At 43.4% G+C, this 26,778-nt stretch overlaps 1 protein-coding gene across 1 annotated transcript in view; it reads right to left on the bottom strand.

The window, feature by feature from the left end:
• USP31 (ubiquitin specific peptidase 31) overlaps nt 1–26,778 on the bottom strand; it is a 100,060-nt gene that overhangs the window by 72,595 nt on the left and 687 nt on the right. The window contains exon 2 of the mRNA XM_006892692.1: nt 26,526–26,774. Within this exon, the coding sequence (XP_006892754.1) occupies nt 26,526–26,774 (249 nt within the window). The remainder of the gene's footprint in view (nt 1–26,525; nt 26,775–26,778) is intronic.

Here is a 26,778-nt window from a genome sequence, read left to right as displayed (position 1 = left end):
GCTGTCTTGACTACCACGGCAGTGTAGTAGGATTTTAAATCAGGAAGTGAGATGGGAGGCAAGGATTCTGAGGCTTCATCTAACATACTTTGGACATGGTGTAAGGAGGGACCGGTCCTTGGAAAGGGACATCATGCTTGAGAGGATGGAGGGACAGCACAGGAAGGGAAGACCCTCTATGAGGTGGATTGATTCAGTGACTGGGGTTATCGGGATGGGTGTATCAGACACAGTGCAAATGGCAAAGGACAGAACAGGGTTTAGGGCTGTTGTACATAGGGTAACTATGAGTCACAAGTGATTCGACAGCACATAACAACAACCTAGAAGCAGTTTTACCAAAAAGGAAAAATGCTTCAAACCTGCAATCATTAAGTTCCCAGAACTATGGAATTATGAATTTACAAAAAATACAGGGGAGAGAGGAACATTTTAAATGAAACTACAGGAATACAGTGAGCAGATGCAGACTGAGAGAGGCCAAAGCAGTGCTATCCAAAGTAAGTAAGTACAGAGACGGAGAGAAGCCTTTAAAAGATATCTGGAGTAGCAGAGTCATAAGTAACAGAGTCATTTTATGTCTACTGAATCTAATCAAAGTAGGGCTTCATTTCTATTACACCTTTTTCATTTCATTTCGCTATTAACTCATTTGTATTGTTATTTTGCAGACTACCGGTCTAGATCTAATTGGAAACATCAAAAAGTAGTCCATCACCACAAATAACGAGAGAAGCACTGCTGTGCAAGACAAATACCTGGTTCACTCCACAAATAAACTATAACAAAAAAATGCAATGAACTAAAACACGCTTAGACAGATCATGTTATGTGCCATCGAGTCGGAACAGACTCCTTTTGGCCTCAGTGGGTTTTCAGATGCTGTCAATCACATGGGAGGAGACTGCTCACCTCTCTCCACACATACGGTAGTGGTGGATCCCTATCACCTGCCTTTGGGTTGGCAATGACACTCCTAACCCACTAGGCCACCGGAGTTCCCAGAATAGATCATAAGACTCTCAAAAAGATAGACACTGGCTAATGGAAATCTTGACCTTACTTGGATACTAACTTAGACAAATTGTTTTAAAAATATCTGTTAACAATAGGGAAATTTAAACACTGGTGACCGTTTGAAGATACAAAGAATTAGCAACTTTTCTTAGCTTCATTATAGCGTTATGCTTACTAGAACAGTATCCATTTGTGCTTTATATATTATGAAAAGGCATTTGACTATGTAAATCATACCAAATTATGGCTAACATAGAGAAGAATAGGGATCCCAGCACACTTAATTACTTATATTGAAACCCATACATAGACCAAGAAGCTATTGTCCAAACAGAGCAGGGAAATACTTCATGGTTCAAAATTACGATAGGTTTGCATCAGGGCTGTATCCTTTATCCATACATATTCAATCTGTATGCAGGGAAAATCATCTGAGAAGCTGGACTTTATGAAGAAGAATGTGGCATGAGGAATGCAGGAAGACTCACCAACAACTTGTGTTGTGCAGATGACACAACCTTGCTAGCTGAAAATGAGGACCACTTGAAACACTCGCTGCTGATCATGATATGAATTACACCTCAACATCAAGAATACAAAAATTCGCACCACTGGACCACTAGGCAACATCATGATGGATGGAGAGAAAAAAAAAGACTAAAACTGTCAATGATCTCACCTAGCCTGGAACCACAGTCAACAATCAGGAGATCAGGAGACATATTTCATTGGGAAAGTCAGCTGTCAGGGACCTCTGCAAATTACTGAGAAGCAATGAATTTAATCTGAAGACTAAGGTGCAACTGATTCAGGCCATGGTCTTTTCAAGTCACTTACTATGCATCTGAGAGATGAACAACGAGGAAGGATGACAGAAGAACTAATGTCTTTAAGTTGTGGCGTTGACAAAGAATACTGAATATACCATGGACTGCCAAAAGGACAGATAGATCTTGGAGAAAGAGTGCTGCTTGGAGGCAAGGGTGGCTAAGCTTCATCTCACATACTCTGGGCATTTGGTTAGGAAAGGCTATTCCTTAGAAAGGGGTGCCTGGAAAGATGGAGGATCAGTGAAAAGTGAAAATGACCCTCAAGGAGATATCAAGATGGACACAGAGACTGCAAAAATGGGCTCAAGGGTGTCAGAGATGATAAGGATGGCACAGGATAGGACAGGATTCAAATCTGCTCTTTATGGAGCTACTAAGATTTTGTACTCAACTCACTGACACCTAACAACAATAATCTTTTAAGAAAAGCCTTTGTGGCACAGTAGGTAAAGTGATCAGTTATTAACTAAAAGGCCCTTGGTTTAAAATTACCAACCATTTCATAGCAGAAAGACATGGAGGTCTGTTTTCCTAAAGACTCATTCTCCTGGGAATCTTGAGAGGCAGAAGGCAGTTCTCTACTCTGGCCTACAGGGTCACTGTAAGTTGGAATCAACTTGATGGCAGTAGGTGTGGGTCTGCATTTACTTTTAAAGATAGACATACAGATATGCAAATAGACCCATCTAGAGTTGGAAGCTGAAGTGGCATCCACTTCTTAAACAACATGCCTCTGGAAGTTCTATGAACTTTGAGAAACGACAAGAGTTATAGAAAGGCTTCAGGTCTTTTGTTCACAGGGTCACTATGAGTAGTGCTCAACTCGACGACAATCAACAATAGAGCTGAAAAAACGTCTAGGATTTTCTTCTAAGTAACTTTTAAATAAGATACAGCAATGGTTATAGAAATGAAATAAATTTGTCCACTAACTGTTAACTGCTAATTGATAGCAGTGATTCATTCATTACATGCCTTGGGTATATGTTTGACATTTTCTAAACTAAGGTAACTTGTGGTTGCTGTGATGCTGAACACTGTGACATTGATGTGCCAAATGTGATAATGGATACCCATGGTGGACAGTGTTTGGTGGAGCTTCCCAATTAAAACAAGCTTGGAAGCAGGAGTGGCATCCACTTCTGAAATGGCTTGCCTACGGAAACTCTATGAACTTGGAGAAACACTGAAAGTCATACAAGTGTTCAGGTCTTTCATTCATAGGGTCACTATGAGTCATCTACGACTAGATGGTACTTAACAACAAGTTTTATTTAATGTTGAGCTAGTAATGCTGTTTTTCTACAAAACAAACCAATACACACCACCACTGTTACCAAATCAATTCCAACCAACTGAGAGCAACTCCCCCTCAGGTTTCCAAGGTTGTATGTCTTTACAGGAGGAGAATGCCCATCTTCCTCCCATACAGCCTCTGGTAGATGTGAACTGTAGACCTTTTAAAGAGCGGTCTGACATGCTACAAACTATGCCACCAGGGAGGACTCTTTGAATGTGACTACTATTGTTTAGACATAACTAAAGAAGTACATAAGAATCACAAGAGAGTTCTGCGTTATATGCCGCCTGGTCTCAAAAGAGGAAGCACTCACAGTCACCCTCCACCTACCTAATGCCTGTTCAGACCATGTCAGGCCACAAACACGTCTGTGGTCTCAACCTTATTAGAGTAAATCTTTAGGTTTGTCTATTATACTAAAATTTGTGTTACATACAATGCTCTATCAAATGAATGCTACTTTATTACACATCAAAACATGACTATCCTTAAAGATACGTTAGTGTGATTAGACTCAACCCATTGCTATCGCTGATCTGGCTTTCAGAGGTTATAGATCGCAAGGGAAAGGACTATCCAGCTTTTCTCCTATGGAGACACTGGTAACTTCAAACTACTAGAAAGATGTCACCTTTGGTTTACAGCACAACTCCCTGGGGACTCCACCACGAGAGCTGCTGATCAATGGTGACCTAGTGGCAAGAAGCTGCGCTGCAATCCTGAAGGCACGAGGTTCAAGACCACCAGCCACTGTGTAGAAGGATGGGCAATCTCCTCCCTTGTGATTAAATGTCTCTGAAAACCTGCCAGAGGGTCAGCTATGGGTCAGTTCGGACTCTATGGTACACAGCAACAACAATGTATAAAAAGATACACTATACACTGCATATTAAGACAAACATCTAACTAACTGACCTTAGATACCAACCACAACTAAATATTCTCACATACAAATTTGACTTTAAGACTTACAAATGAATTCCTTCATAATCAAGGGATTGTCTTTATATAATATGATGTTCAGAACATACAATGGATGTCAAGTGACCCATAACTGTTCTTCCAACTATAGGGGCCAGGACAGCAATAATGTAAGAGAGGCTTTTAAAGTGGGTCTTGAAGAATTTGTACTTCTGCAACTGGGAAAAGAAAAGGTAAAGGGGAAGACAGAAGACAGGCAGGAAAGCAGGAATCATGAATACAAAATAAGAGCAGGTCAGATGGTTGTGGAAGAACACAAATATCCATCTGAACCGTCTTTTATAAGGAACCCAGGGGCAGATGGATAAGCCCTGGGCTGCGACTAGACAGGTCAGCAGCTGGAACCAGTGAGCCGCTCTGCTCGGGAGCAAAAAACATCGAGCAACCTGCTCCCATAGGATTACAGCCTGGGGACCCCTCACTACGCCCAACAGGGTCACTCAGAGTCGGAATTCACCACACAGGACAGCAGTTTTCTCTGCCACACGCACAATAGACAGCTGAGGCATACAACTTCATGGGACACCAATCTTATGAAAGCATTACTACCCAACATAGTACAAGAGGAAATGTGGCCAAGATTAAAAAGAAGGAAAGGGGAGAGAGAACGTCACTCGCCTCAGATGTCGGGGTCGGAATCAAAGCCTCTGGATGTAAAGCTCTGCCCTTGTTCCCACCACCTCCCAAGGACAGAGGAAAACCAGCCAACAGAAAAACTGAAAGTCCAAGCTAAAAAATTTATACCACACTGAGACAATATTGGGGGGGGGGGGGTGATGGCAACTGTCAAGAAGAAAAATCATACAATTACAAGTGTAATTAAAATTAGCCTACAGTGATCTTCAAAGCTTTCAGAGACAGAGTTTGGGATTTGGGAGAGGGTTTACTACGAAGGTCCAACAGTGAAACACGAGGATCAGAGTATGGGAGTTGGATCTATGTCCTAGAATCTATCAAATGCTTCATCTGCCCCCTCGACTCCACTTAAAGACTCCCCAAGAATATGTCCTCTCCTCACCTCCCTCATCTACTATTCCCAAAAGCAATCCCATGTTCATTTCAATTTCTCAATGTCCCTGAAATTACACAATATCCTAGGCTCCCAGAATCGAACATGAACTCATAGGTGGGTCCTGACTGACTGGGCACAGCCCCACTACGTCCCTGCGTCAAGACACTTCTCGCAGAAGCACTAAATGTCTCTGGCATATAGGAACACACCTAGCAACTTTCACACAAGGACTACCAGGAGCAGCTCATTTTCATGACCTTCTTAGATCTGGATTCTCGAACTCAGAACGTTATCTATTGCAAGACAGTCACAGATTTAACGTGAATGGAAGCAGGCTCTCGTCCAAGATATTGGCAAAATGTAGAGGACAAAGCCAGGCTTGGAACCTTTTCGTGTCATTTGACTGTGAGGCTGAGATCTGCTCTTCAAAGGGTTGTATGATTTGTAGGCAACCAAATGGCACCCAGTAACAGACTGTGAAGATGGCACAGGATAGGGCAGGATCTCCTTCTGCTGTGCATAAGAGTTCTGTGAGCTGATGCCAACTTGATAGCATCTAACAACAGAGACCTACAGAACGGAAACATGAAGCTCCATAAAATACGTCTATCAATTAGCTGTGGACACTTGATGATGAACTCAGAAGGGTCTTACAGATGGCAAGGCATGAGCTTTGGTTACGCCAGGAGGACAATGGAAAGGTATTCAATTAGTTTCAGGTTAAAAAGCACCTTCACTACTACCCACCTTCTATTTCCTCAATGAATTCTGGTTACGAGTTACACTGCCAACCCAAAGACAGGCAGTTCAAATCCACCAGCTGCTCTCCAAGTGAGAAAGATGGGCACTCTTCCATGCAATTTTACAAGATCTGAAAACCTGCTCGAGGTTCATCTACCAGTATGTTCCAACTCGACAGCACATAACAAAAACTACATTTTTTTCAATACCAAGTGCCAGTTTCAAAGTTAAATCTTGATTTATATCTTCTGATTTAATCCTTCCCAAAACCACAAGGCATTAAAGACTCAGGCCCTACAATTCACCAGCACTGAATCTCAGCACTTTAACTTTTAAAATGAATGCCTCCTTTCATTGGGAGATCATGAAAATTAAATGAAAAGTTGTGGAAGAACTATAGCTTCACATAAATAGCACTGGAATTATTACAAGTATTATTGTTTCTCAAATCTAAAAGTTAACAAAGTCTGTTTTGCTCTTAAAGATTAGAAGACTACCAAGAGTTAACCTCAAACAAGTTTACTGAGCTGCTGATGAAGTTACAAATGTTTCTCACTGGAGAATCAGATACCAGCAAAGCCATTTCCTGGCCAGTCATATGACATCTTCACAGCCTGAAATATCTGTTTGCGGAGGCATTGTTTGCTCCCATCCTTGCCCAACAATCACAAGGAAGAAGCAACAGATGTTCGGCTAGTGGCCAATTCCTATACGAACTGCCACAGTCCATGGCATAAAACAACGCTTTCTAAACAGAAAAAAAGATCACAGCAAATAGAAGACAAGGCGTTTCTATGTGTGTCCCTGCAAAAATATATTGTTTGTGAAACAGAAAAAGTCATCTGAGGAACAGTCAATGGGTGATTAATTGGAAAAGCAAACAAAAGCATTTTTGAAGGAAGAAGCAACAGAGAGCAGAACACTAAACTACTTGGTTTTGAATGGTTTCTTTTCCACTACTATACATGGGGGGGGGGGACTATTAGGTCATTGTTTTCCAGGGTCTGTACTATAGGAAACAGCTGTGAGGAACTGCACAGAGAACACTGCCTATTTGATGGCCCCCACTGTGACAACTGTATGGATGGGGATGAGGAAAAACCCACCAAACCACACATTAATAAAAGAGCCTGGTAGTGTTAAAACAATCAACTCAGAGACTTGAACCCACCAACTGGACACCCTGTCCTCCAGGCCAATATGCGTTAGAATCGCCACAATGGCAGTGGCTGACACACTCTAACAACAACTGACAAAAATACAATTTAAGACTTGAGGCTGTACCAAAGACGGAAAGCGACTGAGTGAGGAAAAGCCTCTGTATGATTGTATCTGAATCTCCAATTTAAAAATATTTCCTTGTTCAGATCAGATTAGCTCTGTTCTCTACGGGTCACCAAAAACGTGAATGATTCACTTTGCAGTTGGCAGGCATTGACTAACAGGACTTCCAAAAATAAGTTTTCCTAGAATTCTTTTGTCCAAATACTAGGAGATTGGTCCAAAGCAGAACTTCTGCAGCCATTTCCAAAGTGCCATTGTGTGCTTTCAATCTTGAAGAGTGTCACCACAAGACGACACTCAGGTACAAAGCTCCGGCACTCCCATCTCTTCCTTCTTACCCCTTCATACACGCCTAAAACAGCCACGTCATGTCATCTCTGCTTCATATGAATTTCGTGTATGTCCAAAAGTCAGAGGAAACGTCCAAGAGACAAAAAAAAAAAAAAAAATAGAAGCTAAACCCAGTCCAATCTAACAACAGAGAACTACAGAACTGAAACATGAAGTTCAATAAAATATGTGTCTCAATTAGCTGTAAACACCTGATGATGAACTCAGAAAGGTCGGTCTTATAGATGACAAAGCGTGAGCTTTGGTTACTCTAGGAGGACAATGGATAGCGTACTCAAGCAGGGCCAGGTTTAAAAGGAGCACTTTCACTTACTATGTCCTCAGTGAGCTCAGGTGGCTTAGTGGTAAGGAGTTAGGAGGCACGTCATGCCACGCAACAATATTATTCAAGACTCTGCTTACACTTGTCCAATGACTAGGATGTGAAGCAGCTCATTCCATTTTTAGGAAAGAGAGGCTCACAAAAGTCTTCTGTTAGGAAAGAGACACTCACAAAATTCTTCTGTATATTGAGGCCCACCACTCCCCTCTCCCATTTCTGCTCTCCTCTCTCAAAGTCCAAGGTCCAAGAATAATTTTTTTTTTAATTTAGGTTGTTTATTTTTCATTTCAATGAACATCTACAGAGATTTTGGAATTCCATTCATTCATTGTTGCACCCTTCTCCCCGCACAAACCCCTCCCCCTCCCCCCCATTTGCTCCTCTCCTTGAAAAGCAAAAGAAGAATAATATTTAAGTGAGCTCAGAACCAAGTCCACAACAGAACTGACCCATCACTAGCATGTTCATGTTTGTAACTCAGAATGGTTGCATACTCCACTTTGCTACACAGCTAGAGTTCAGATTAATCAAGATGTAGCACACAGACAGCCACAGAGATTCAACGCTGAGGAAGACACGAGGCAGAGTGGAAGAGACTAACAACAGCAGAAAACCTACTGTCTCTAAGTAAATGCTTCTATGCTTTTAAACAGTTCCTGCAACATGGGGATAATCTGGTCCTTTGAAAAATGTATGTTCTGTCCTTAGCTGGGGAAACTGGCAGCTGTTTAAGAAATTAAGAACTACAAGTTCTTCTGGAATTTTAATAGATAAAAACCTATTCAGATCTTCTTACTGTAACTTTAATTCTATATACTGTAGGAAGTTATTAGTTTTACCAGTGACTAACACTTTCTAAAAACAGTTAATCTATATATTTAAAATGAAAAGCATGATTATCACATACCATCAGGAACCACATGGTCATCTCTATGGATGCAAGAAGAGCATCTGAAACAATGCTACATCATTTCTTGACAAACCTCTCAGGGACGAGAAGGGAGGTAAAGAAGAGTAAGTATCAGTAAATAGCTAAGAGGCATATGTTAGGATGTGTGAAGGGAAAGGTAGTATTTAATAAAGGGGATGATCAGTACAATATCACTAAAGGAAGAGAAGACAAAGATGAAGTGAGAAGCACAGTCAACAAAGGTAATCTACTCAATCCTGCAGCCTAAGCAACAATAATTGTTCATCCACAATGAATATACAAGCAGACAGACAAGATGAACAGGCTATACAGGACAGGTGAAAAGGTCTTTGCACATAACCAAACACGAGTTTGACAGATGATATCCGACATTCACATCAGTATATGTTCTGTTTTTTCCAGCGAGCAGAGCCAGCAAGGGGTCAAGCCATGTAAATATCTTTCTCTCTCACTGCCATCCCATGGGAGCGAACTCATAGCTGATCTCATAGCAGGTGTTTCAGAGGCTAAAAAAAAAGATCACACAAGCAGAGGTTGCCCATCTTTCTCCCTCAGAGTGGCCGGTAGATTCAAACTGCCAGAGGCACTAGTCAGGTAAACAGTACAACTCCCTATAAACTACAACTCCAGCACTCCTTGTAAGCTTGTTGTTATGTGCCACCAAGCTGATTACAACTCATAGAGACCCTATGAACAACAGACCTGAAATCTGCCCTATCCTGTGCCATCCTCACCATCTAAAACACACTTGAACCCATTTCTACAGTCATTATGTCAGTCCATCTTGTCAAGGGCCTTCTTCTAATTCTCTGACTCAACACGATGTCGTTGTTCAGACTGGCCCATCCTGACAGCATGCCCAAAGTATGTGAGGTAAGTTTCACCATCCTTACTTCCTAGGAGCACTCTGGTTGCACTTTCTCCATGACAAATCTGTTCTCTTGGCTGTCCATGGAATAGTCCGTACTCTGCTCCAACACCACAAATCAAGGCCATAGATGATTCTTCTGTTGTCTTTAGTTACTGTCCAACTTTCAGATGCATATAGCAAGGAACTGAGAAGTCGATGGCTTGGATGATGTATGTACTTCAGTCTTTATTGAGTAATCTGGAGAGGTCCCCAACAGCACACATATCCTCAATATGACCTGACTTATGATTTCTTGACTGCTGGTACTAAGGGTGCTGATTGTGGGTCCAAGCAAGATGAAATCACTGATGATTTTTATCTCTTCTCCATTTATCATGATGTTGCCTTCTGGCCCTGCGGTAAGGCCTTTTTGTTTTATTGCTGTTGAGGTGTAATCTATATTGAAGGCTGTAGTCCTTGATCTCCTACAGCAAGAGCTTCAGTCTTCCTGACTCTGAGCAAACAAGGCTGTAAGCTTCTTGTTCTTGTTGCTGTTGTTATGTGCTGGCGAGTCGCTTGAGACTCATAGCGACCCTATATATAACAGCTCTAAACTCTGCTCTGTCCTGTGCCAATCTCACTGTCTCCGACACACTCATCCCGACTGCCCCAGTCACCGAATCAATCCACCTCCCAGAGGGCCTTCCCCCTCCTGCACCTGCCCTCTACCCTCCCAAGAATGATATCCTTCTCCAAGGACCAGTCTCTCTTTACAACATAACCAAAGTATGTCAGACGAAGCCTCAGAATCCTTGCCACCAAGAAGCTGCCCGCTTTAACCCTCTCCAAGATGAATCTGTTTGTTTTCCTAGCAGTCCATGGTACCCTCAATACTCTTCTCCAACACCAAAGCTCAAAACCATCAATTCTCCTTCTATCCTCCCTGGTCATTGTCCAGCTCTCTGACGCATAACAAGTGATTGCAAAGATCATGGCCTGTACCAGATGCACCTTAGTTTCCAGAGACACACCGTTGCTCTTCAGTACTTTAGAGAGGTCCCTAACAGCAGACTTTCCCATCTTAGTCATAACCAAATACCCTGAATGAATGAATTGCTGGCCTTGGGCCCATGAGACCACTGTCTCAAAGGGCTCGTCAACCGGCATAACAGAGTCCACAAAGACAATATTCTACATTCTAGTCTTAGTGAGTAGTGACTGGGGTCTTAAAAGCTTGTGAGCAGCCATCAAAGTTCTCCCTCTCTAGAACAAAGGTGGTTGTGGATGACAAAGATTTACTGAAACAATTGATGCAGATGAAAAATGGGGCCATGCAAATCTCAACTTCCACAAAATCCCCAGATGAGAATCAAATGGTGTCCAGCAACTACTGCTGACCACTTTAAAAGGAATCACAGTAGAACAAAACTGAAACACATGAAAAATGCCAGGCTTGCTGGTCCAATAGATGCTGCTGGAAGCTCAAGGATATGACCCTCAGTCACCCTTCAAACATGATATAAAAATGACTCCCACGGCTCTACTTTCAAACAAGCCAGCCTATAAAGTGGACGGTAACAACAGTGAAGCACTCATCCCTTAGTATGGCATCCACAGGAGGTCAAGAGAGCAGCATTTGTGCTAGGATAAAAACCAGAAGGTAAGAAAGAGTAGTGTGAAAGATGAATAGAAATGAGAATCACAAAGAGAAAGTAGGAAGAGTAGCATGGCATTGTAGAGATTGTAATTAATGTTAGAAAACAAAATAAAAGGTGCATGAACGGTTGAACTAAAACTAATTTGCCTTGTAAACATCACTCAAATCAAAACTAAAAAAAGCCTCAACAAAAATTCACTGCTGCAGACTAAAGATTTAAAGGTGTAAAGAGCATCATGTGAACCAAGTTTGCTATAGTGATTCAGAAGAAAAATCTGAATAGAATTATAGTCATGTAATTATTAACTATTTTATTTATTCTGCTTATATTGGTATGAAATCAATGTTCAAAAGGCTTGAGCTGTTTATTTTTATAAGAATTATAAACATCCATTAATTCATTGAGAATAGTTAACATTTACCAGATCTAGGTCCTGGTCTGTATCAGTGAACAAAATTAAAAGTTTATTCTTACTTTGCTCATATTTAAGTAACATTCTAATAAAAACAGTTACCATGTTAAAAAGAATACAAAGATATATCTTGTTCTCTATGAAACCGGTTCTATCCCTGCCCCTCCTGCATCATCTCCTTATCCATCCTCAACATCTCTAACTAACCCCTGAGGGACTGCTATCCTGTGAAATTAATACATACAGAAAGGACAATACTACTGCAGCCCATTCCACCTTGCTCGAAGCTTTAGTCAATGTTTCTTCTATGAGCCACCTGCCCTGACCACCACCCTATCCTTCAATTATCCTACAGTGGAATGTGACATTTTCTGAATAAGTCAAATTATCTGATGTTAAAAGTCTTTGTATTTAACTCATTTTCTGCCTTGGAGAGTTGCTTCTCACCTAGAAAATTCCTACTAAATTCTTCAAAACACAGTCTGGGCATCGTCTCTTCAGTTCCTCACTATGCACACACACCCCCGTCCTCAGGTGAACTCTCCTCGGGGTTTTTACCCAGCACTTCCAGGCAGAACGCTGTCACACAACACCTTCCTCACATGAAGCAATTACTCCTTTTCTCATCAGTCTTCTCTTGTGGACCCTGAATTCTTGGAAGGCTTGGACGACTTCACTTATCTTCATATCCACAGGGTCTGGCAACGCTGACCCTCCAGTGGGTTTTCAGAGGCCGTAAATGGCATGGGAAGAAACTGCCCTTCTTTCTCCCCCATAACAGCTGGTGGATTTGAATCATGTGCCCTTATATTGGTAGCACAACTCTTTATCTAGCACTAAGCCTTTGGAGCTCCCTCCAGTCACTATATAACACTCAAAATGATCATTTTACATTTATAAAGGTCACGCCAGAAACTGCTTACAAGGTGCAACAGCTCCCACTGCCCTTAGTATACAATCCAATTCCCTTACCTGACCCAAAAAGTCATGCACAGTCCAGCCTCCAGCCTCACCTGTCTTGTTCTTTCCCTGACTCTAGGCAACGAACAAGGCCTTTCAGGCTTCAAGTGCACCCCTGGTTCTTTCCCACTGGAGAGCCTTCTGCATACACAGTAGAATGAATGGTAGCCACCCTCTCCAAAAGAGGGAGGAAAAATTACACCCTCCAGAACCAGTAACCTTATTTGGAAAAGGAGCCTGTGCAGCTGTAATTAAGTTAAAGATCTTGAGATCTTCCTTAGATGATCCAGGTGGGTCCTAAAGGCAACAACAGCAAGGCCCTTAGAAGAGACATAAAGGAGCGAGAGACACAGGCAAGAGAAGATAGGCCATGGGAAGATGGGGCCAGAGGCTGGAGTGACGCAGCCACAGGTCGGGGATGGCAACAACCTCAGGAAGAGGAGAGAAGCAAAACCTGAACTTCCCTACAGCCCTGCTGACACCTGCTGGCCTCTAGAATCCTTAGGGAGTAAATTCATGTGTTGCTTTAAGCCACGTAATCTGTGGCAATTTGGTAGAGAGGCCTCAGGAAGCTAACAGGCATACCCATTATTCCCTGGTGCAGAAATACCAATTATTCTCTCATATACTTTCTCTTTTCCTGTTGGCTGCTAACTTTTAATTTCCCAACCATCAGTATTTATGAGCCAACAGCTGTCTCCCCTCACAACTAAAGATGAGGGCAGGGACCACACTGCCTGCTGTGATTACCAATGGCGAAGGCACACCATTTAGCTCAGAATGAGAAGGCCAATGAGTTGGGGGGGAGTCCAACTGCTGATGATGAATGATTATATTGACATTTCAGCTCACCTTGCTCTAATTCTCACTGCTTTCCTAGTCAGTACATTTAAAATAGCTTTCCTAAGAGCAGGTGCATTACGTGTTGGGCTACAAACTGCAAAGTTAAAGAGCTCAAATCTACCAGCAGCTCCACAGGAGAACACTGGGGAAGTCTCCTCCCGTCAAGATTTACAGCGTTAGAAACGTAATGAAGGGTCGCCATGACTTGGAATCGACTCAGTGTTAGGAGGTTTCGTTTTTAGCTTATCTGAGGAGCAAATGCTGTTCTATAATATTAATTCTTCATAATCAATTTGATCCTTCATTTCCAACTTCTCACCTAACTAGTTCCTTTACATCCAATAAGTGCTCAGTAAGTATGGTTAAAATCAACAAACATAAGTGTGCCATAACAGTCCTGTGTGTTTTCATTCCCTAATTAGTCCTCTTGGAAACCCTTCTAATACGTCATTCAATTTCTCCTTACCACCACCTAATGTTTTTTTATACGCCGTCAAGTTGACTATGACTCATAGTGATCCTACAACGGTTCTCAACCTTGCCCTATCCTGAGTCAACCTCAACCACCGTGCCATATGTGTGTGTGTGTGTGTGTGTGTGTGTGTGTGTGTGTGTACACATATATCAGTAAAAGCTCAACACTTACTGGACAGAGATTCTAAGGTGTAAAAAGAGTGGAAAGGATTTCCAGTAAGAGGGCAGACAAGCTACTGAGACATGATACAACAAGGACATGCATGGGAACTCTGAGATCTTGAGCTTCAGCACACAAAAAATCAGTGGATCAGAGACCGACTATAAAAAGCTGGGCAAAAACAACAAACAAGGAGAAATAACATAGCTGGCAGTACACAGCAGAGGCATGTTGAATTTCTGCACTTCTACAATTGGTTCAGCTGCCTGCTAACTGGCTCCCATCACCCATGCCACTGGTTGGCGACCAGAAAGGTGCAATCCTCCTTTTGTTCCCCTGTACCCTCCCAGTGACCAGGGCTGTCACTGTATCCTGTCTGCCCCCATCCAATGCTCAGTGGAATCTCAATCCCTCCACAGTCCCTGCTCTGCCTGATGTGAACTGGGTACCAGGTGCATGCCACCTCGAGTTTGGAGAGACACACTCTGCTTCCTTATGCCAGGAGAGAACACAGTGCCAAACCAGGGCCCCTGCCCCCACCGACCTTCTGGCTCTCAGGAACTTATTCTGAGGCAAGCAGGTTACTCCAGGCCACCATCTGGTCCAATGGAAACTTTCCCAAGGGACTGGAAAGCACATCCTCAGTTAACTTCCAGGTGAGCAGGACCTACTTCTTCTGAGACTGATTGTCCTGACTCCAGGTTGGCAGGACCAGGAGTCTTGCCTCAAGCCTCCCCAAGGCCAACATGAACTCTACCCAGCTTTCCTGCCTACCCAGTTTTCTCCATTCTCTCTCAATCCACAATCAAAACCCAGGGGCATAGCAGTTAAGAAACCAAACAACTTATTTCACTAGGCAAACCTCCTGCTACGGGCCTCTTTAAAGTGCTAAAGAGCAAGGATTTCACTTTAAAGACTAAGATGTGCCTGCCCCAAGCCAAGGTCTTTCTAATCTTCTCATATACTGATAGGCAATATTATGATGAAGAAAGGCTTTAGACTGTCAATTACTTCATCTTACTTGAATCCACACTCAGTAGACCTGGTGGTACCAGCAGTCAAGGGATCAGAGAGCATATTGCACTGGGAAGGTCTGTAGTCAAAGACCTCTCCAAATTATCAAGGAGTAATGATGTCAGTTTGAGGGCTAGAGTGCACCTGGATTCAAGCCATAGACTCTACAGTCACTTTCTATGCTTCTGAGAAAAGGACAATGACTAAAGATGACAGAAGAACTGATGCCTTTGAATAGTGGTGGTGGAGAAGAGTGCTGAAGATCTCCTGGACTGTCAAGAGAACAAACAGGTCTGTCTTGGAGAAAGTGAAACCAGAGTGTCCCTTGGAACTACAAATAATCAAACTTTGGGCTTGTTGTCCAGATAGGCCAGTCTTTGAAGAAGGACATCATGTTTGGGAAGGTGAGGAAGCAGTGAAAGAGAAAATGACTCTCAACCAGGTGGGTTTGACACTACAACTATGACAATGGGTTTGAGTGTATCAGAGATTGTGAGGATGGCACAGGACAGGACAGTGCTCAGATCAGTTGTTCATAGGGTCGCTAAGAGTTGTATCAGACTCAAAATCACCTAACTACAACAACATATGCATGTGAAAGTTGGACAATGAATAATGAGACTGAAAAACCACTGCCTTTGAATTGTGATGTTAGATAAAAGAAAAAAAAAAAACAAAAAAAAAACCCCACACCCCCAAATCAGTTTTAGAAGTGAAGTCAGATGCTCCTCCCAAACATGGAGCGAGGCTCTGTTTCACCTGAGCATATCATCAGGAAGGGCTAGTCACTGGAGAAAGACATAGGAGTTGGCTGATGAGCAAACAGATAATAGAACAAACAGGGAGCAAGATTACGAAAGCTTCTTATCGATAGCCAAACACTTTGAGAGACACAGTCACATGGCCTGGGAGCTCAGGACCACAGTGTCCTGAGAACATCAAGGTCAACTGATACAGCACAGATTGCGTCCTACTCTACTGAGTGTCTAGGCTCTTAAAAGCTTGCAGAGTGTCCATCTAAAGTGACTGTCCATTGGTCTCTCCATGTTCAAAGACTGCAGAAAATCAATGACTCTTGGTCCAAAAGATTCATGAGCCATGCCACAACTTGAGACCGGAAGAATTGGCTGGTACCTGGCTACTACTGATTTCACTGAAAGAGAAGGTTCCCGATAATAAACTGGGGATAAACTGTGGAACAAAACTCAAATTTCCACTCATAGAAACACAGGAAAGGGGCAGAATAAAGAAAACAAAAAAATCAGGCTTACTGGTCTGACAGAGCCTAGTGGAACTCCCAAGCCTATGGTCTTTAGCCACTCTTCAAGCTTGGGATTGAAACAGCCCTCATGACTCAACTTCCCGCCCAATAACAAGCCTATAAAGTCCGAAGAACACATTCCTCGTACCAAGCAACCACACAAGATGAAAAGGACAGTACTCACCCAGAAATGCTCAGGAGACAGGAAGGGACAGGAAAGTAGGGCAGATGGAAACAGGAAACAGAAGGAAAAGGATGGGAGGAGTATAGTTACAAAGTGGGGATGATAATCAGGGTCACAAAACATAACGTGTATTAACTACTGAACACAAACTAATTGGCTCTGTAAATTTCCACTAAAATCCCAACACAAAGGTTGTACTGGGTTTTAGAGTGGTTTTTTTGCTTGTTTGTTCTTAACTAAAAAAAAGAGTAGTTAGTAAGTATATATAGGTAAAAAATATGTACACGAAAGAATGTAACTTAAAGCCTGGAAAATGAAGGACAAGGACAGAGACCAGAAGGACAAGGACTGAAACTACGCAATGTCAAGCACAGGGCCTGGCTCTAGCATGCACTCTGACTATTCCAATCCCAGGCTTGAAGAGGCGCTAAAGACCATAGGCTTGGGGGTTCCTCTGGGCTCTGTGAGACCAGTAACCCTGATCTTTTTGCTTTCTTTATTTCACCTCTTTCTTGTGTTTCTATGATTGGAAATTTGAGTTTTGTTCCACAGTTTATCCTCATTTTATTATCAGAAACCATGGGTGGGAGAATCCTGTACCAACAATCTTTTTCAGAGACAATCTGGTAAGGTATTGGTGGCTGATGTTGTTAGGTGCCATCAGTATGCCCCAGGGACCCTAAAAACAACAGACGTGAACCCTGTCCTGTCCTGTCCTGTGTCGTCCTCACACTTTCGGACACACATGAGCCCACTGCTGCACTTACCATGTCAAGCCACCTTGTTGAGCATCTCCCTCTCTTCATCATCCGTCCATGTTTCCATGCATAATGTTCCTCCCCAAGGAATAGCCTCTGCTAGCAACATGCCCAAAGTATTTGAGAGGAAGCTTTAAAGTAAGGTATACTAACATCTTAAATGCACATTTCCGCATGCCACTACTAAGGCTGATGCTTTAGAAAAGAAGAATTGGTATATGTTAAAGGAGGTTTATTGCAGCACAAGCTTTATGCATTTAAAATGTCCTACAATCTAAATATCCATCAACAGGACTTCATGGGCTGACACCAACTGAGCCTCAATCTGCTTTCACCAAAGCATGCATTCTTAAGAAAGCATATTTGCTGCAAAAAAAAAAAGGGGGGGGGCTTTACATAGTTGTTAAGAAGAATGGAGTAGTCTTGAGTCTAACAACAGAAAACCAAATATTAAAAAAAATTTTAAAAAATAAAAAAAAAAGAAAACCAAATATACCCATGATATATTTTAACTCTGGGGGTAAGGGCTTGAGAGAAGGCAAGTAACAGAATTATATACAAGAGCCCACTGTTGTAAAAATATGTATGCTGTTGCTGTTCTTATGCACCTACAAGTGGAAACTGACTCATAGCTGACCCTCCAGTGGGTTTTCAGAAGCAGGTAATTTTAGGGGGGGGGGGGAGACTGACCAACCTTCTTCCACAGAGCAGCTGGTGGATTCGAACCATCTGTCTCTGAGATTGCAGCATAGCTTCTTATCAGTTGGCCCTCAGCACTCCCTTATGGCTATCTACTTAAACAATCTGAATGGAAGTATCTAAGTACAAAGAGCCACTGTAGAGTAGGAAGCTAGTGACAGCTGATCTCTTCACTACAATTCAAGGCTACAATCTCAGGAGAAGAAAAATAAATGCTGCATGTTCAGCACATCCACACTGTCTGCCCACATCTTAGGTTGAGACCTGTCATCTCAGGGATCCTTTTGCTCCAGCAATCACGCACCCACAAGTCAGAGAAGGCAGGGTGTACAAGGACTATGCATGAGTAGAAATCAGGACCCTGGGGCACATCCCTCAACCTCCAGCCTGGGGTGAACCTCGGTTCCCTTCACAGAGAAAGGCTCTATCACTGCTATGTCACCTGCCAAGTCTAAAATTACATTTGTGGTAACTCCTTTCCCTTTAAAGGATCTAGAGATGCATGATGTCAGCATTTAATGGATAAGAGACATGCTTTCTATTCTACACTCTATCGGGAATCTAAGTGTGACCTACAAAAAAAAAAAAAAAAGAAATGTATCTACTTTTACAGCAAATCCAAGTGACGCCCTGAAGACAGAGCGATTCACGGAAACACTGTGACATACTTTAAGTAGCTTCATACAAACTGAAAAAATAAATTCCACAGGTTTGCAAGAACTTAAATCCTAGGTTGGCTGGGAGCCCAAGCAAACAAAATTCCAACAGTAAGGTTGTGTGCTAATCATTTCTACACCTTTGCAGGTTGTGGGCTACTAATTATTTATACACTTCTGCAGCCTGAAAATTCTCACTAATCATTAAGTGAAACCACTACACACCAAAATTCAAGGGAAAAACTTAGGGAAGAAAATCTAGTCATTGATTATATTTTTTACAGAAAATTCGGAAGGAGCCACCAGTCCTTTTCTCACTAGGATGAGTCTGTTCTGATGGGTCTTGGGGTACAGTTTGAAAACTGCTGCTCCAAAACCCTCTTTCTTATCTGAAAGACAGTTATCCACCTCTGGCTTATTGCAGAAGAGCACCATGTGCTGCAAATCCAAGGAGCCTCTTTAAGAACCTGGAGCACTCACATCAGCACTGGATGACGTGATTCCCCCTTTAAACGGCGTATGTGTGCTCAGGTTTCAAAATTATTAAGACAGGGTCCTCCCAGCAAAGTCCATGTTTCACCAGAGCTACTGCAAACACTGACAGAAAGACCAGGTAACACGGTGAGTGTTCTAAAGACGGGAAAGCAGAGTGTGCGGAAGAGGTTCGAAGCACCCCTGCGTCCTAGAGCAGATGATCCCTTGTCATGGGGCAGGGGCGGGGGAGTTACTGAGTGTTACATCATATTTAGTGGCACCTCTGTCTCCACGACTGGATGCCAGCAGCACTCTGCCACTCCCAACTGTGAGAACCAATCACATCCCCTGATGTTGACAAAAGTCCCCTGAGGCGCAAAAATCACACAGGTTGAGAGCCACCTATCTGAAAGCAGAAAAAATAGATCTGAATAAAAAGAAAATTGTCTCTAAGGAGCAGAGAGCACAGTAATCTAAAACACAGTTAGAGCCCCAGCTCTAACAGCCACGCAGCCCATCCACATCCGGCAAGTTCCTAAAACCCAAATCAACCTGGTTGAAAAGGAGGAATTCTACTGAAAAGCTTCTGCAGAAAAATCATTAGCAACTTGAGAAAGTTTTAAAAGGCTAAGAAGTCACTTTAGCAGACCCTGAGTGGGAGAAAATGTGGAACAAAGCTAATAATAGGCCAGAAGGTCAAGCTTACTGGTCTGATGGGAGACCAGTGCAACTATTGAGACTACGGCCTTTAGACACCAGTCAAGCCTGGAATTGAAATCATGGCTCAACTTTTAGCCAAACTGTAGACAGGCCTGTAAGGGAGTCGTGCACACCTGGGAACCACCAGCCATGCAAGATTAAGAGGCCAGCAGCTATCAGGAATAAAGTTCAGAAGGCAGAAAGGAACAGAAGGATAGCAAAGAAGGGCGAAGAGAAACGGGAATCACAAGGGTTAACATGGGGAAGATACTGTTATACCATGGGGACTGCAATCAATGTCAAGAATCAGAATGTGTATGAACTGACGGGTGGAAAACTAATTTGCTCTATAAACTTTCACCAATTCACAATGCAAAGTTAAGAAAGCAAAACTGATCTTCAGTGATGAAGGAAAAAAAAGAGAAAAACACATTCGAAGTCATCCTAAGCGCTTTTCTAGACCTCAAGGTAAACTATCTCAAGACAGCAAAGTGGTTTTATCTCCTCTGCCAATTCCAAGAAATGGGTAAGGGATGCCAGAAAGCCAGAACTGAGCAGAATGTAGGCTCAGGAGGAACTGGAATCAAATACTGATACCTAAGACAGAGGCATGGTGGCACCTTCCTGGTGTTCAACTCAAAATGACAGCCATATCTGGCTTGTAAAAAATATCTGGGCAGGGGGTGAAGTGGGGAGGGAGACAGACATGCCAACAGGTTAACTTAACTGAGGGGGAGAAAGATCTGATCCTACCTACACCTCTCCTGCTCAAAAATCAGATATGGATTCTCAACTTCGAAAGCACGACATCTAAAATAGTACTAACCCATACAGTCCCTTCCAGGCCAGCCTAGGGCACATCTCTCTCAGGCCTTCTGCACAGTGCTCCACGGTCAGCCAGCATCCCTCTCAAAACCTCACAGTCCCCTAATCTACACAATGCCACTTCCACCCGTCTCCTGTTTTTCACTACTCTATAAATTTCAGACTTAGAAATACAACTCTAAAGTCCTCTTTTCTACCACTTATCCCTTGGAACCTACAATTTATTGTTCCTTACACCGGCAGCATCAGCGTCTGCTGAGAGCTTGTCAGAAAGACAGACTCTCGGGCTCCACCCAGCTCAACGGAATGTCTCATAACAAGATCCGCAGGTGTACTGCTTGCACATTAACTCAGGAGAGACCAAGCCTGTCTGCAGGCATGTCCCAGGCCTGTGTACGCACACTTCCATCTCCCACTTGGACTGAGCCCATGGTGGGCAGGCATAACCGCCTCCCCAAATAAATCTCCAGCAGAGGGCAAAGCGGCTGACACACGGCAGGAGAGGCTGGCACTCTTGGTGGGCTGCCCCAGAGCCTTCTCCACACCGTTCTCCTCCATTCATATATTCTATTAAAATGGGAAAACCCAAATACCTAGTTCCAGTCTTCATGGCAGCCAGCAATGGCCAAGAAACATGGTTACAATCAGTAAGATGCCAATAGAGGCCTGTTGGGGGGATTCTGGGGGAACTTTTATTCCCTGTTTTCTTATTTACTGTCTACAAAGAAGAGGTGTGTCCTGGCTGGGCCCACCAAGCCACTGCACCCCACTAGACCACCTGCCTCCAGACTTAGCACACAGGTTCCCTTGGGATCTTTACTGCTTTTAAGGTGCTGTGAGTAGGGCTTCCTGGAGCTGAATGAATGAAATCCAACAAAAGTTCAAAAGAGCGCATGTTTTAAAAACAATGCCTCTAAGAATCTGTTCATCACTGCCAAAGTACGCCTATGAATCAGTCTGCTCTTCTAGAATTACTGACCCATTTCTTGTCGCAGCTCCTTAATGGATCAAAAAGCAGAGCAACCTCTTAGAAAAGCAGTCGCAGTAACCTCACGTACAAAGGCGCTGTAGAGGCCGAGCTGCACATTCCAAACCCACTGTAAACTCTAACCTTGACAAGTTTACAAGTGCTGGGCCTAAACTCACAGAACATGGAGTCACCAGCAGGTGGCCATTCTTCCCAGCTTTCTCTCTGTGAGATGGCCTTGGCTTTGTTGTTCCCACAGGATCAAACAGTAACTTTTCTTTTTGAGAAAAACAGAGCTGAATAAACTTAACTACTGTTGTTGTGTTGTTACGTGCCATCAAGCTGCAACTGACTCATAACTGACCCTCCAGCAGATTTCAGAAATTTATGTGAAGAGAATACCCTTCTTTCTACCTTGGAGAAGCTGGTGGATTCGAACCACCACCACCTCTGGTTGGCAGCACAACTCTTTACCGCTAAGCCACCAGAGCTCCGTCCTTAACTACTTAGTGGTGTTGCTGAGTCAGAACTGACCAATAGCTGACCCCCACAGTGGGTTTTCAGAGGCAGTTAATTGCACACAAGAGGAGACTGCCCATTCTTCTCCCGGGGAAAAGCTAGCAGATTCGAACCACATGCCTTCAGGATTGCAGCGCAGAATCTTACCACCAGGCCACCAGAGCTCCCTCCGTAACTATTATCCCTTTAGTACAGACTGCCTGGCCAGGCCACTATTTACATTTTCATCAAAACAATTTTTTTACTTAATTTATTTTAGAAAGAAACATTAACACCAATGGAAAACCAGTATACTTGCCATAGATGGGAGACAGATGTTAAAAACAAATCCAATGAAAACGGAATCTTATTAAATTCTAGGTACTGCTGCATGTGAAACAGTATGCCTGAAACTCATTTTCTGTTTAAAATTAAAAAAAAAATATATTTGGGGGGAGGGATAAAACCCAAAGAAACAAAGGGCACACAGGAGAGGGGGTAAGACTACGAGAGGAGGTGTAAGGCCACGCCAACTAACACCTAGCTGAAACGTTCTCTTGGACATGACCAGGACAGAAAGAACAGAAAATATTTAACTTTCTAGTTGTCCAATTTAATTTTATGTAATACCTTCCCTGCTTCCCACCTAAACTCACTCTCTCATTTCCACTGAGTTGGGACTAGACTCTCATAGCTGACCCTCTTGGATTTCTGAGGCTGGCCTGGTGGCCTGGGGCAAGAAGCTGCACTGCAATCCTGGTTCAAGGCCACCAACTGCTCCACAGAAGGATGAGCAATCTCCCCCAGAGCGATTAACTGCCTCTGAAAACCCACTGGAGGGCCAGCTATGGGTCGGTTCCAACTCTGAGGTATACAACAACACACTGCACAAGGAGGAGACAGACCATCTTTCTCCTGCAGAATGGATGTGGATTCCAACCACCTGACATAGCCTTTAGTTAACAGCACAGCTCTCTACAGATTATGTCCCAAAGTCCCCTTCCAATCTAAAGTACTCCTCAAACAATACCAAATTATGGTAGTTCCCTTGTGCTTAGAATCTTCTCTTCTCCAACACTACAACTCCAAGGCATCGATTCTTCTAGCATCTTTACTTGTTGTCCAACTCGTTGATGCACAGCAGGTAAATGGAAAGTGAGCACCTGGGTCAAGACTATGACTTGAATCAGCTGCACCTTAGTCTCCAAACTGGCATCACTGACCTGCACCATTTAGCTCCAGTCTTCCTTCCACTCAACCCTCATGTTCTCTTCACTGCATGATCGGTTACAGAGCTGACAGCAACCACAAAAACTCTACCCATTCAACTATTTGCTTTTTCATGGCTTGGCTAGAAGCATGCAAATAAAATGCCCAGACCACTAACATATAGACTGGTCAGTTTTGCGATTCAATCAGGCTTAAACTGAGCAAATTCACTGGCAGAAAAGGGGAGTCTCACTAAGAAGGCGTGTGTAGCATATCCTTTAGGCCAGGGGATCCTGTGAGAGACAGAATATCACGTAGCAGCCTAGACCAGCAGCCACCAAGAGTCCCACCAGCAGCAACAAGGCGCTGGAGAATCAGAGACCAGTATAAACAGAGCTGAGCGAGGTCTGCTACTCCCCAGAGCAAAGCATCTCAGCCTATGCTTACTGGCAGAGGTGGAGATAACAGGCAGTGTAACTCGCAGAACACGAAGCCCAGAGGCCAACAATCAGAGGACAACCTGCCTGAGAAGGGGCTGTTTTGATTGAAGAATTTTATCTTCTTTTGTTTTTATTAAAGAAATTTTTATCATTTAATTGTGATTTTAACTAAAGTTTGCACAAAAGTTAGATTTTCATTTATTCATTGTTGTGCATTCCTCCCTTTCCCACCCCCTCAACTCACTTTTTTGGTTTGTTTTTAAAAAATATTCATTCATTGTTTCACAATTATCCTCTTTCCCCCTCCCTCCAGTACCTCTTATTCTGGGCTGTTGTCATACATATAATACCTAATCCCATATTCCCTTTAAACAGTTCTTTCCTTCATCTATTCCAGCGCAATGTTCATTATCCATCCACTCTTAACCTATTCTCCCCTGAAAACTTTTCTAGAAGAGTTTCCAGCCTAAGTTCTAACCTGTTACCTCCCTAACAAATCCCATAATTGTTGAGTATTGTCTGTGAATTCTGTATGGCCACTGCAACAGATTATGGAACTCCACAGGGATGGCTGTAATTAGAATTGATAAAAGAAAATATGGGGGCCAGGTCTGACCTAATAAACAGCTTTGTGCTACTGTTCTTCTAGGGAATCTTCCCCTGCGAGGTCAGATTTTGCCACCATCACACCAACTGCACTATTTCCAGCAGAAGAAATACTGACCATACTGCTCCAAGAAGAATGAATAAATCTGTCTGGGAAGAATAATCGCCAGAATGCTCCTGAGCAGTAAGCATGGCAAGACTTCATCTCACTTACTTTGAACATGTTATCAGGAGGGGCAAGTCGCTGGAGGAGGACATCACACTTGGTAAAGCAGAGGCTCAGTGAAAATAGAAAGACTCTGTGCAGATGGAATGACAGATACAGAAGCTGCAACAACAGGCTCCAACACAAGAACAAACGTGAAGATAAGACAAGACCAAGCAGTGCTTTGTGTTGTTATACACGGTGTGGCTTGGAAGTGACTAGAGAGCACACAAGAACTTTAATACAAGCTTCTCAAGGCTTTGACATGTTAGAAAAAGATCATCACGCCTATCTTCTAAGGCACCTTTGTCTTGGTTCAAACCACTAACCTTTCACCTAGGAGTAGAGCACGAACCCATTTGTGTCACCCAGGCCTATACTGCAAAATACTGTACGCAATTATCATCATCATCTTTTTAATTCCATTAATTAAAAAATGGGAAATTGATGCCCCCTTCGACGCCTAAGGACCTACAGAATATTCTGGATCGTACATTTACTCCACTAAAGCCTAAAAATATGTTACTGAAAAAGTCCACTGAACCTTAGGAACCTTGTTCTTAAAGTGCACCAAGCTCGTTCCCTTCTCACCATTAGCTCTCACTGTGGTCACTCAAGTTTCATTTTAAATGGACCCTCTGCTGAAAGGTCACCCCAATCCCAGCCTCTAAGGTAAAGAAAGCCGCCTATCGGGAATAGGAGGAAAGTATGGACTGTGCACCCACGAACAAGTGCTTTCTTTGCTATGAGATCCTAAGAACTGGATGGTGCCCAGCAACCATTACTGAATATTTTAACCAAAGTTTCTCTGAAAGAATCTGATCCAAAAGGTGATGGTGGTGGTGTTACAAACCATCCAGTTGGAACCAACCCATAGCTGACCCTTCAGTGAGTTTTCAGAGGCAGCAAATTGTATGTGAGGCGAATGCCCATCCTTCTCCCACAGAGAAGCTGGTGGCTTTGAACCACGTGTCTTTGGGTTGGTAGGAAGCACAACGCAAAACGGAATTTAAACTGCATTACTGAAACTACAGCCTTGGGATATCAGTAAACTTTAAACTAAAAATGACCCCTGGAAGTCTTAAAACCAAATGGTCTATACAGCCTTGCAATAATCGGTAAACTTTACGCTGAGAATACGCACCCCCCCCCCACAAAGTCTTAAAACCAAATAGTCTTAAGTAAAAAAAGAAAAGTCTACTTTGTGCCTTATTACACTCTCTTAAGTTCTATCTATATGGGAACCAATCTTCAATAGCAACTCAAAAGTTTAAATAGGAAGCTTAGGCAGCAGGGAGTTTATATTAATGGAGGATAAACAACTCAGAAAAAGTGGGTGAAAATGGTTGCACAACCACAAGAATGTAATCAAGTGGGAAAGATGTAATCAGTGTCGCTGCACTGTTCATGTCCAAACTTGAATACTGGTGCACGTTTTTGCTTTGTATTTTCTGAATCCTCTAAAAATGCTTTTCTACACGCACACAGAAAAAATTCCGGGCCAAACATGGGAATAATTTCACAGCGTTTTCACCCTGAAACTCGCAAGAGATTTATGTGGCAGGTACCAGAAAAGTGAGGTCCAGAGCAGTCGATCAACTTGCCCAAGATCACACAGCCAAGTGGTGGCACAAACAAGAATTTGCATCCAGGCTCCAAACTCCCACCTCCAAGAACGCAAACTCCTTGAAGCCAGTCCTGCCCACTGGGGCATCACAGGGCTTAACCCACAGCGCTAACTAAAAAGCAAGCTGGAGGAACCAGCGAACGAATCAATGAATCCCTTACAATCAAGGTAGTCGGTCCTAGCCCATCTGAATGAATCCCCAGCGCGGCGGGAGCCCCGGAGGAGGAGCTGGCCCCGCAGGTGCCCCGAGATGCGGGTGCAGAGCGGCGGGGCTCACCTTAAAGTCGCGGCTGTGCTGCGGGGTGTACTCGAGGGTCCAGAGCGCCCGCACCAGGTGCGCCAGCTGCTCGGTGACCTCGCCCTGGCCCTGCGCGCCGCGGCCGGCGGGCTGCTCCGGGTCCGGCGAGGGCTCGGGGCGGCCGGCCCGGTACTGGCCCAACGCCAGGTATTCGGCGAAGAGCTCGGTGTTGCTGAGACACTGCAGCGTGGCGTTCATGAAGCACGTGTTGCCGTGGTTCCGGAGCCCCGCC

The sequence above is a fragment of the Elephantulus edwardii genome, unplaced genomic scaffold, assembly GCF_000299155.1.
Source record: "Elephantulus edwardii isolate Elephantulus edwardi_28Jun2011 unplaced genomic scaffold, EleEdw1.0 scaffold00117, whole genome shotgun sequence".
NCBI classification, from domain to species: Eukaryota; Metazoa; Chordata; class Mammalia; order Macroscelidea; family Macroscelididae; genus Elephantulus; species Elephantulus edwardii.
Note: the sequence above shows the minus strand (reverse complement) of the source record. Positions and strands in the feature narration are given on the sequence as shown.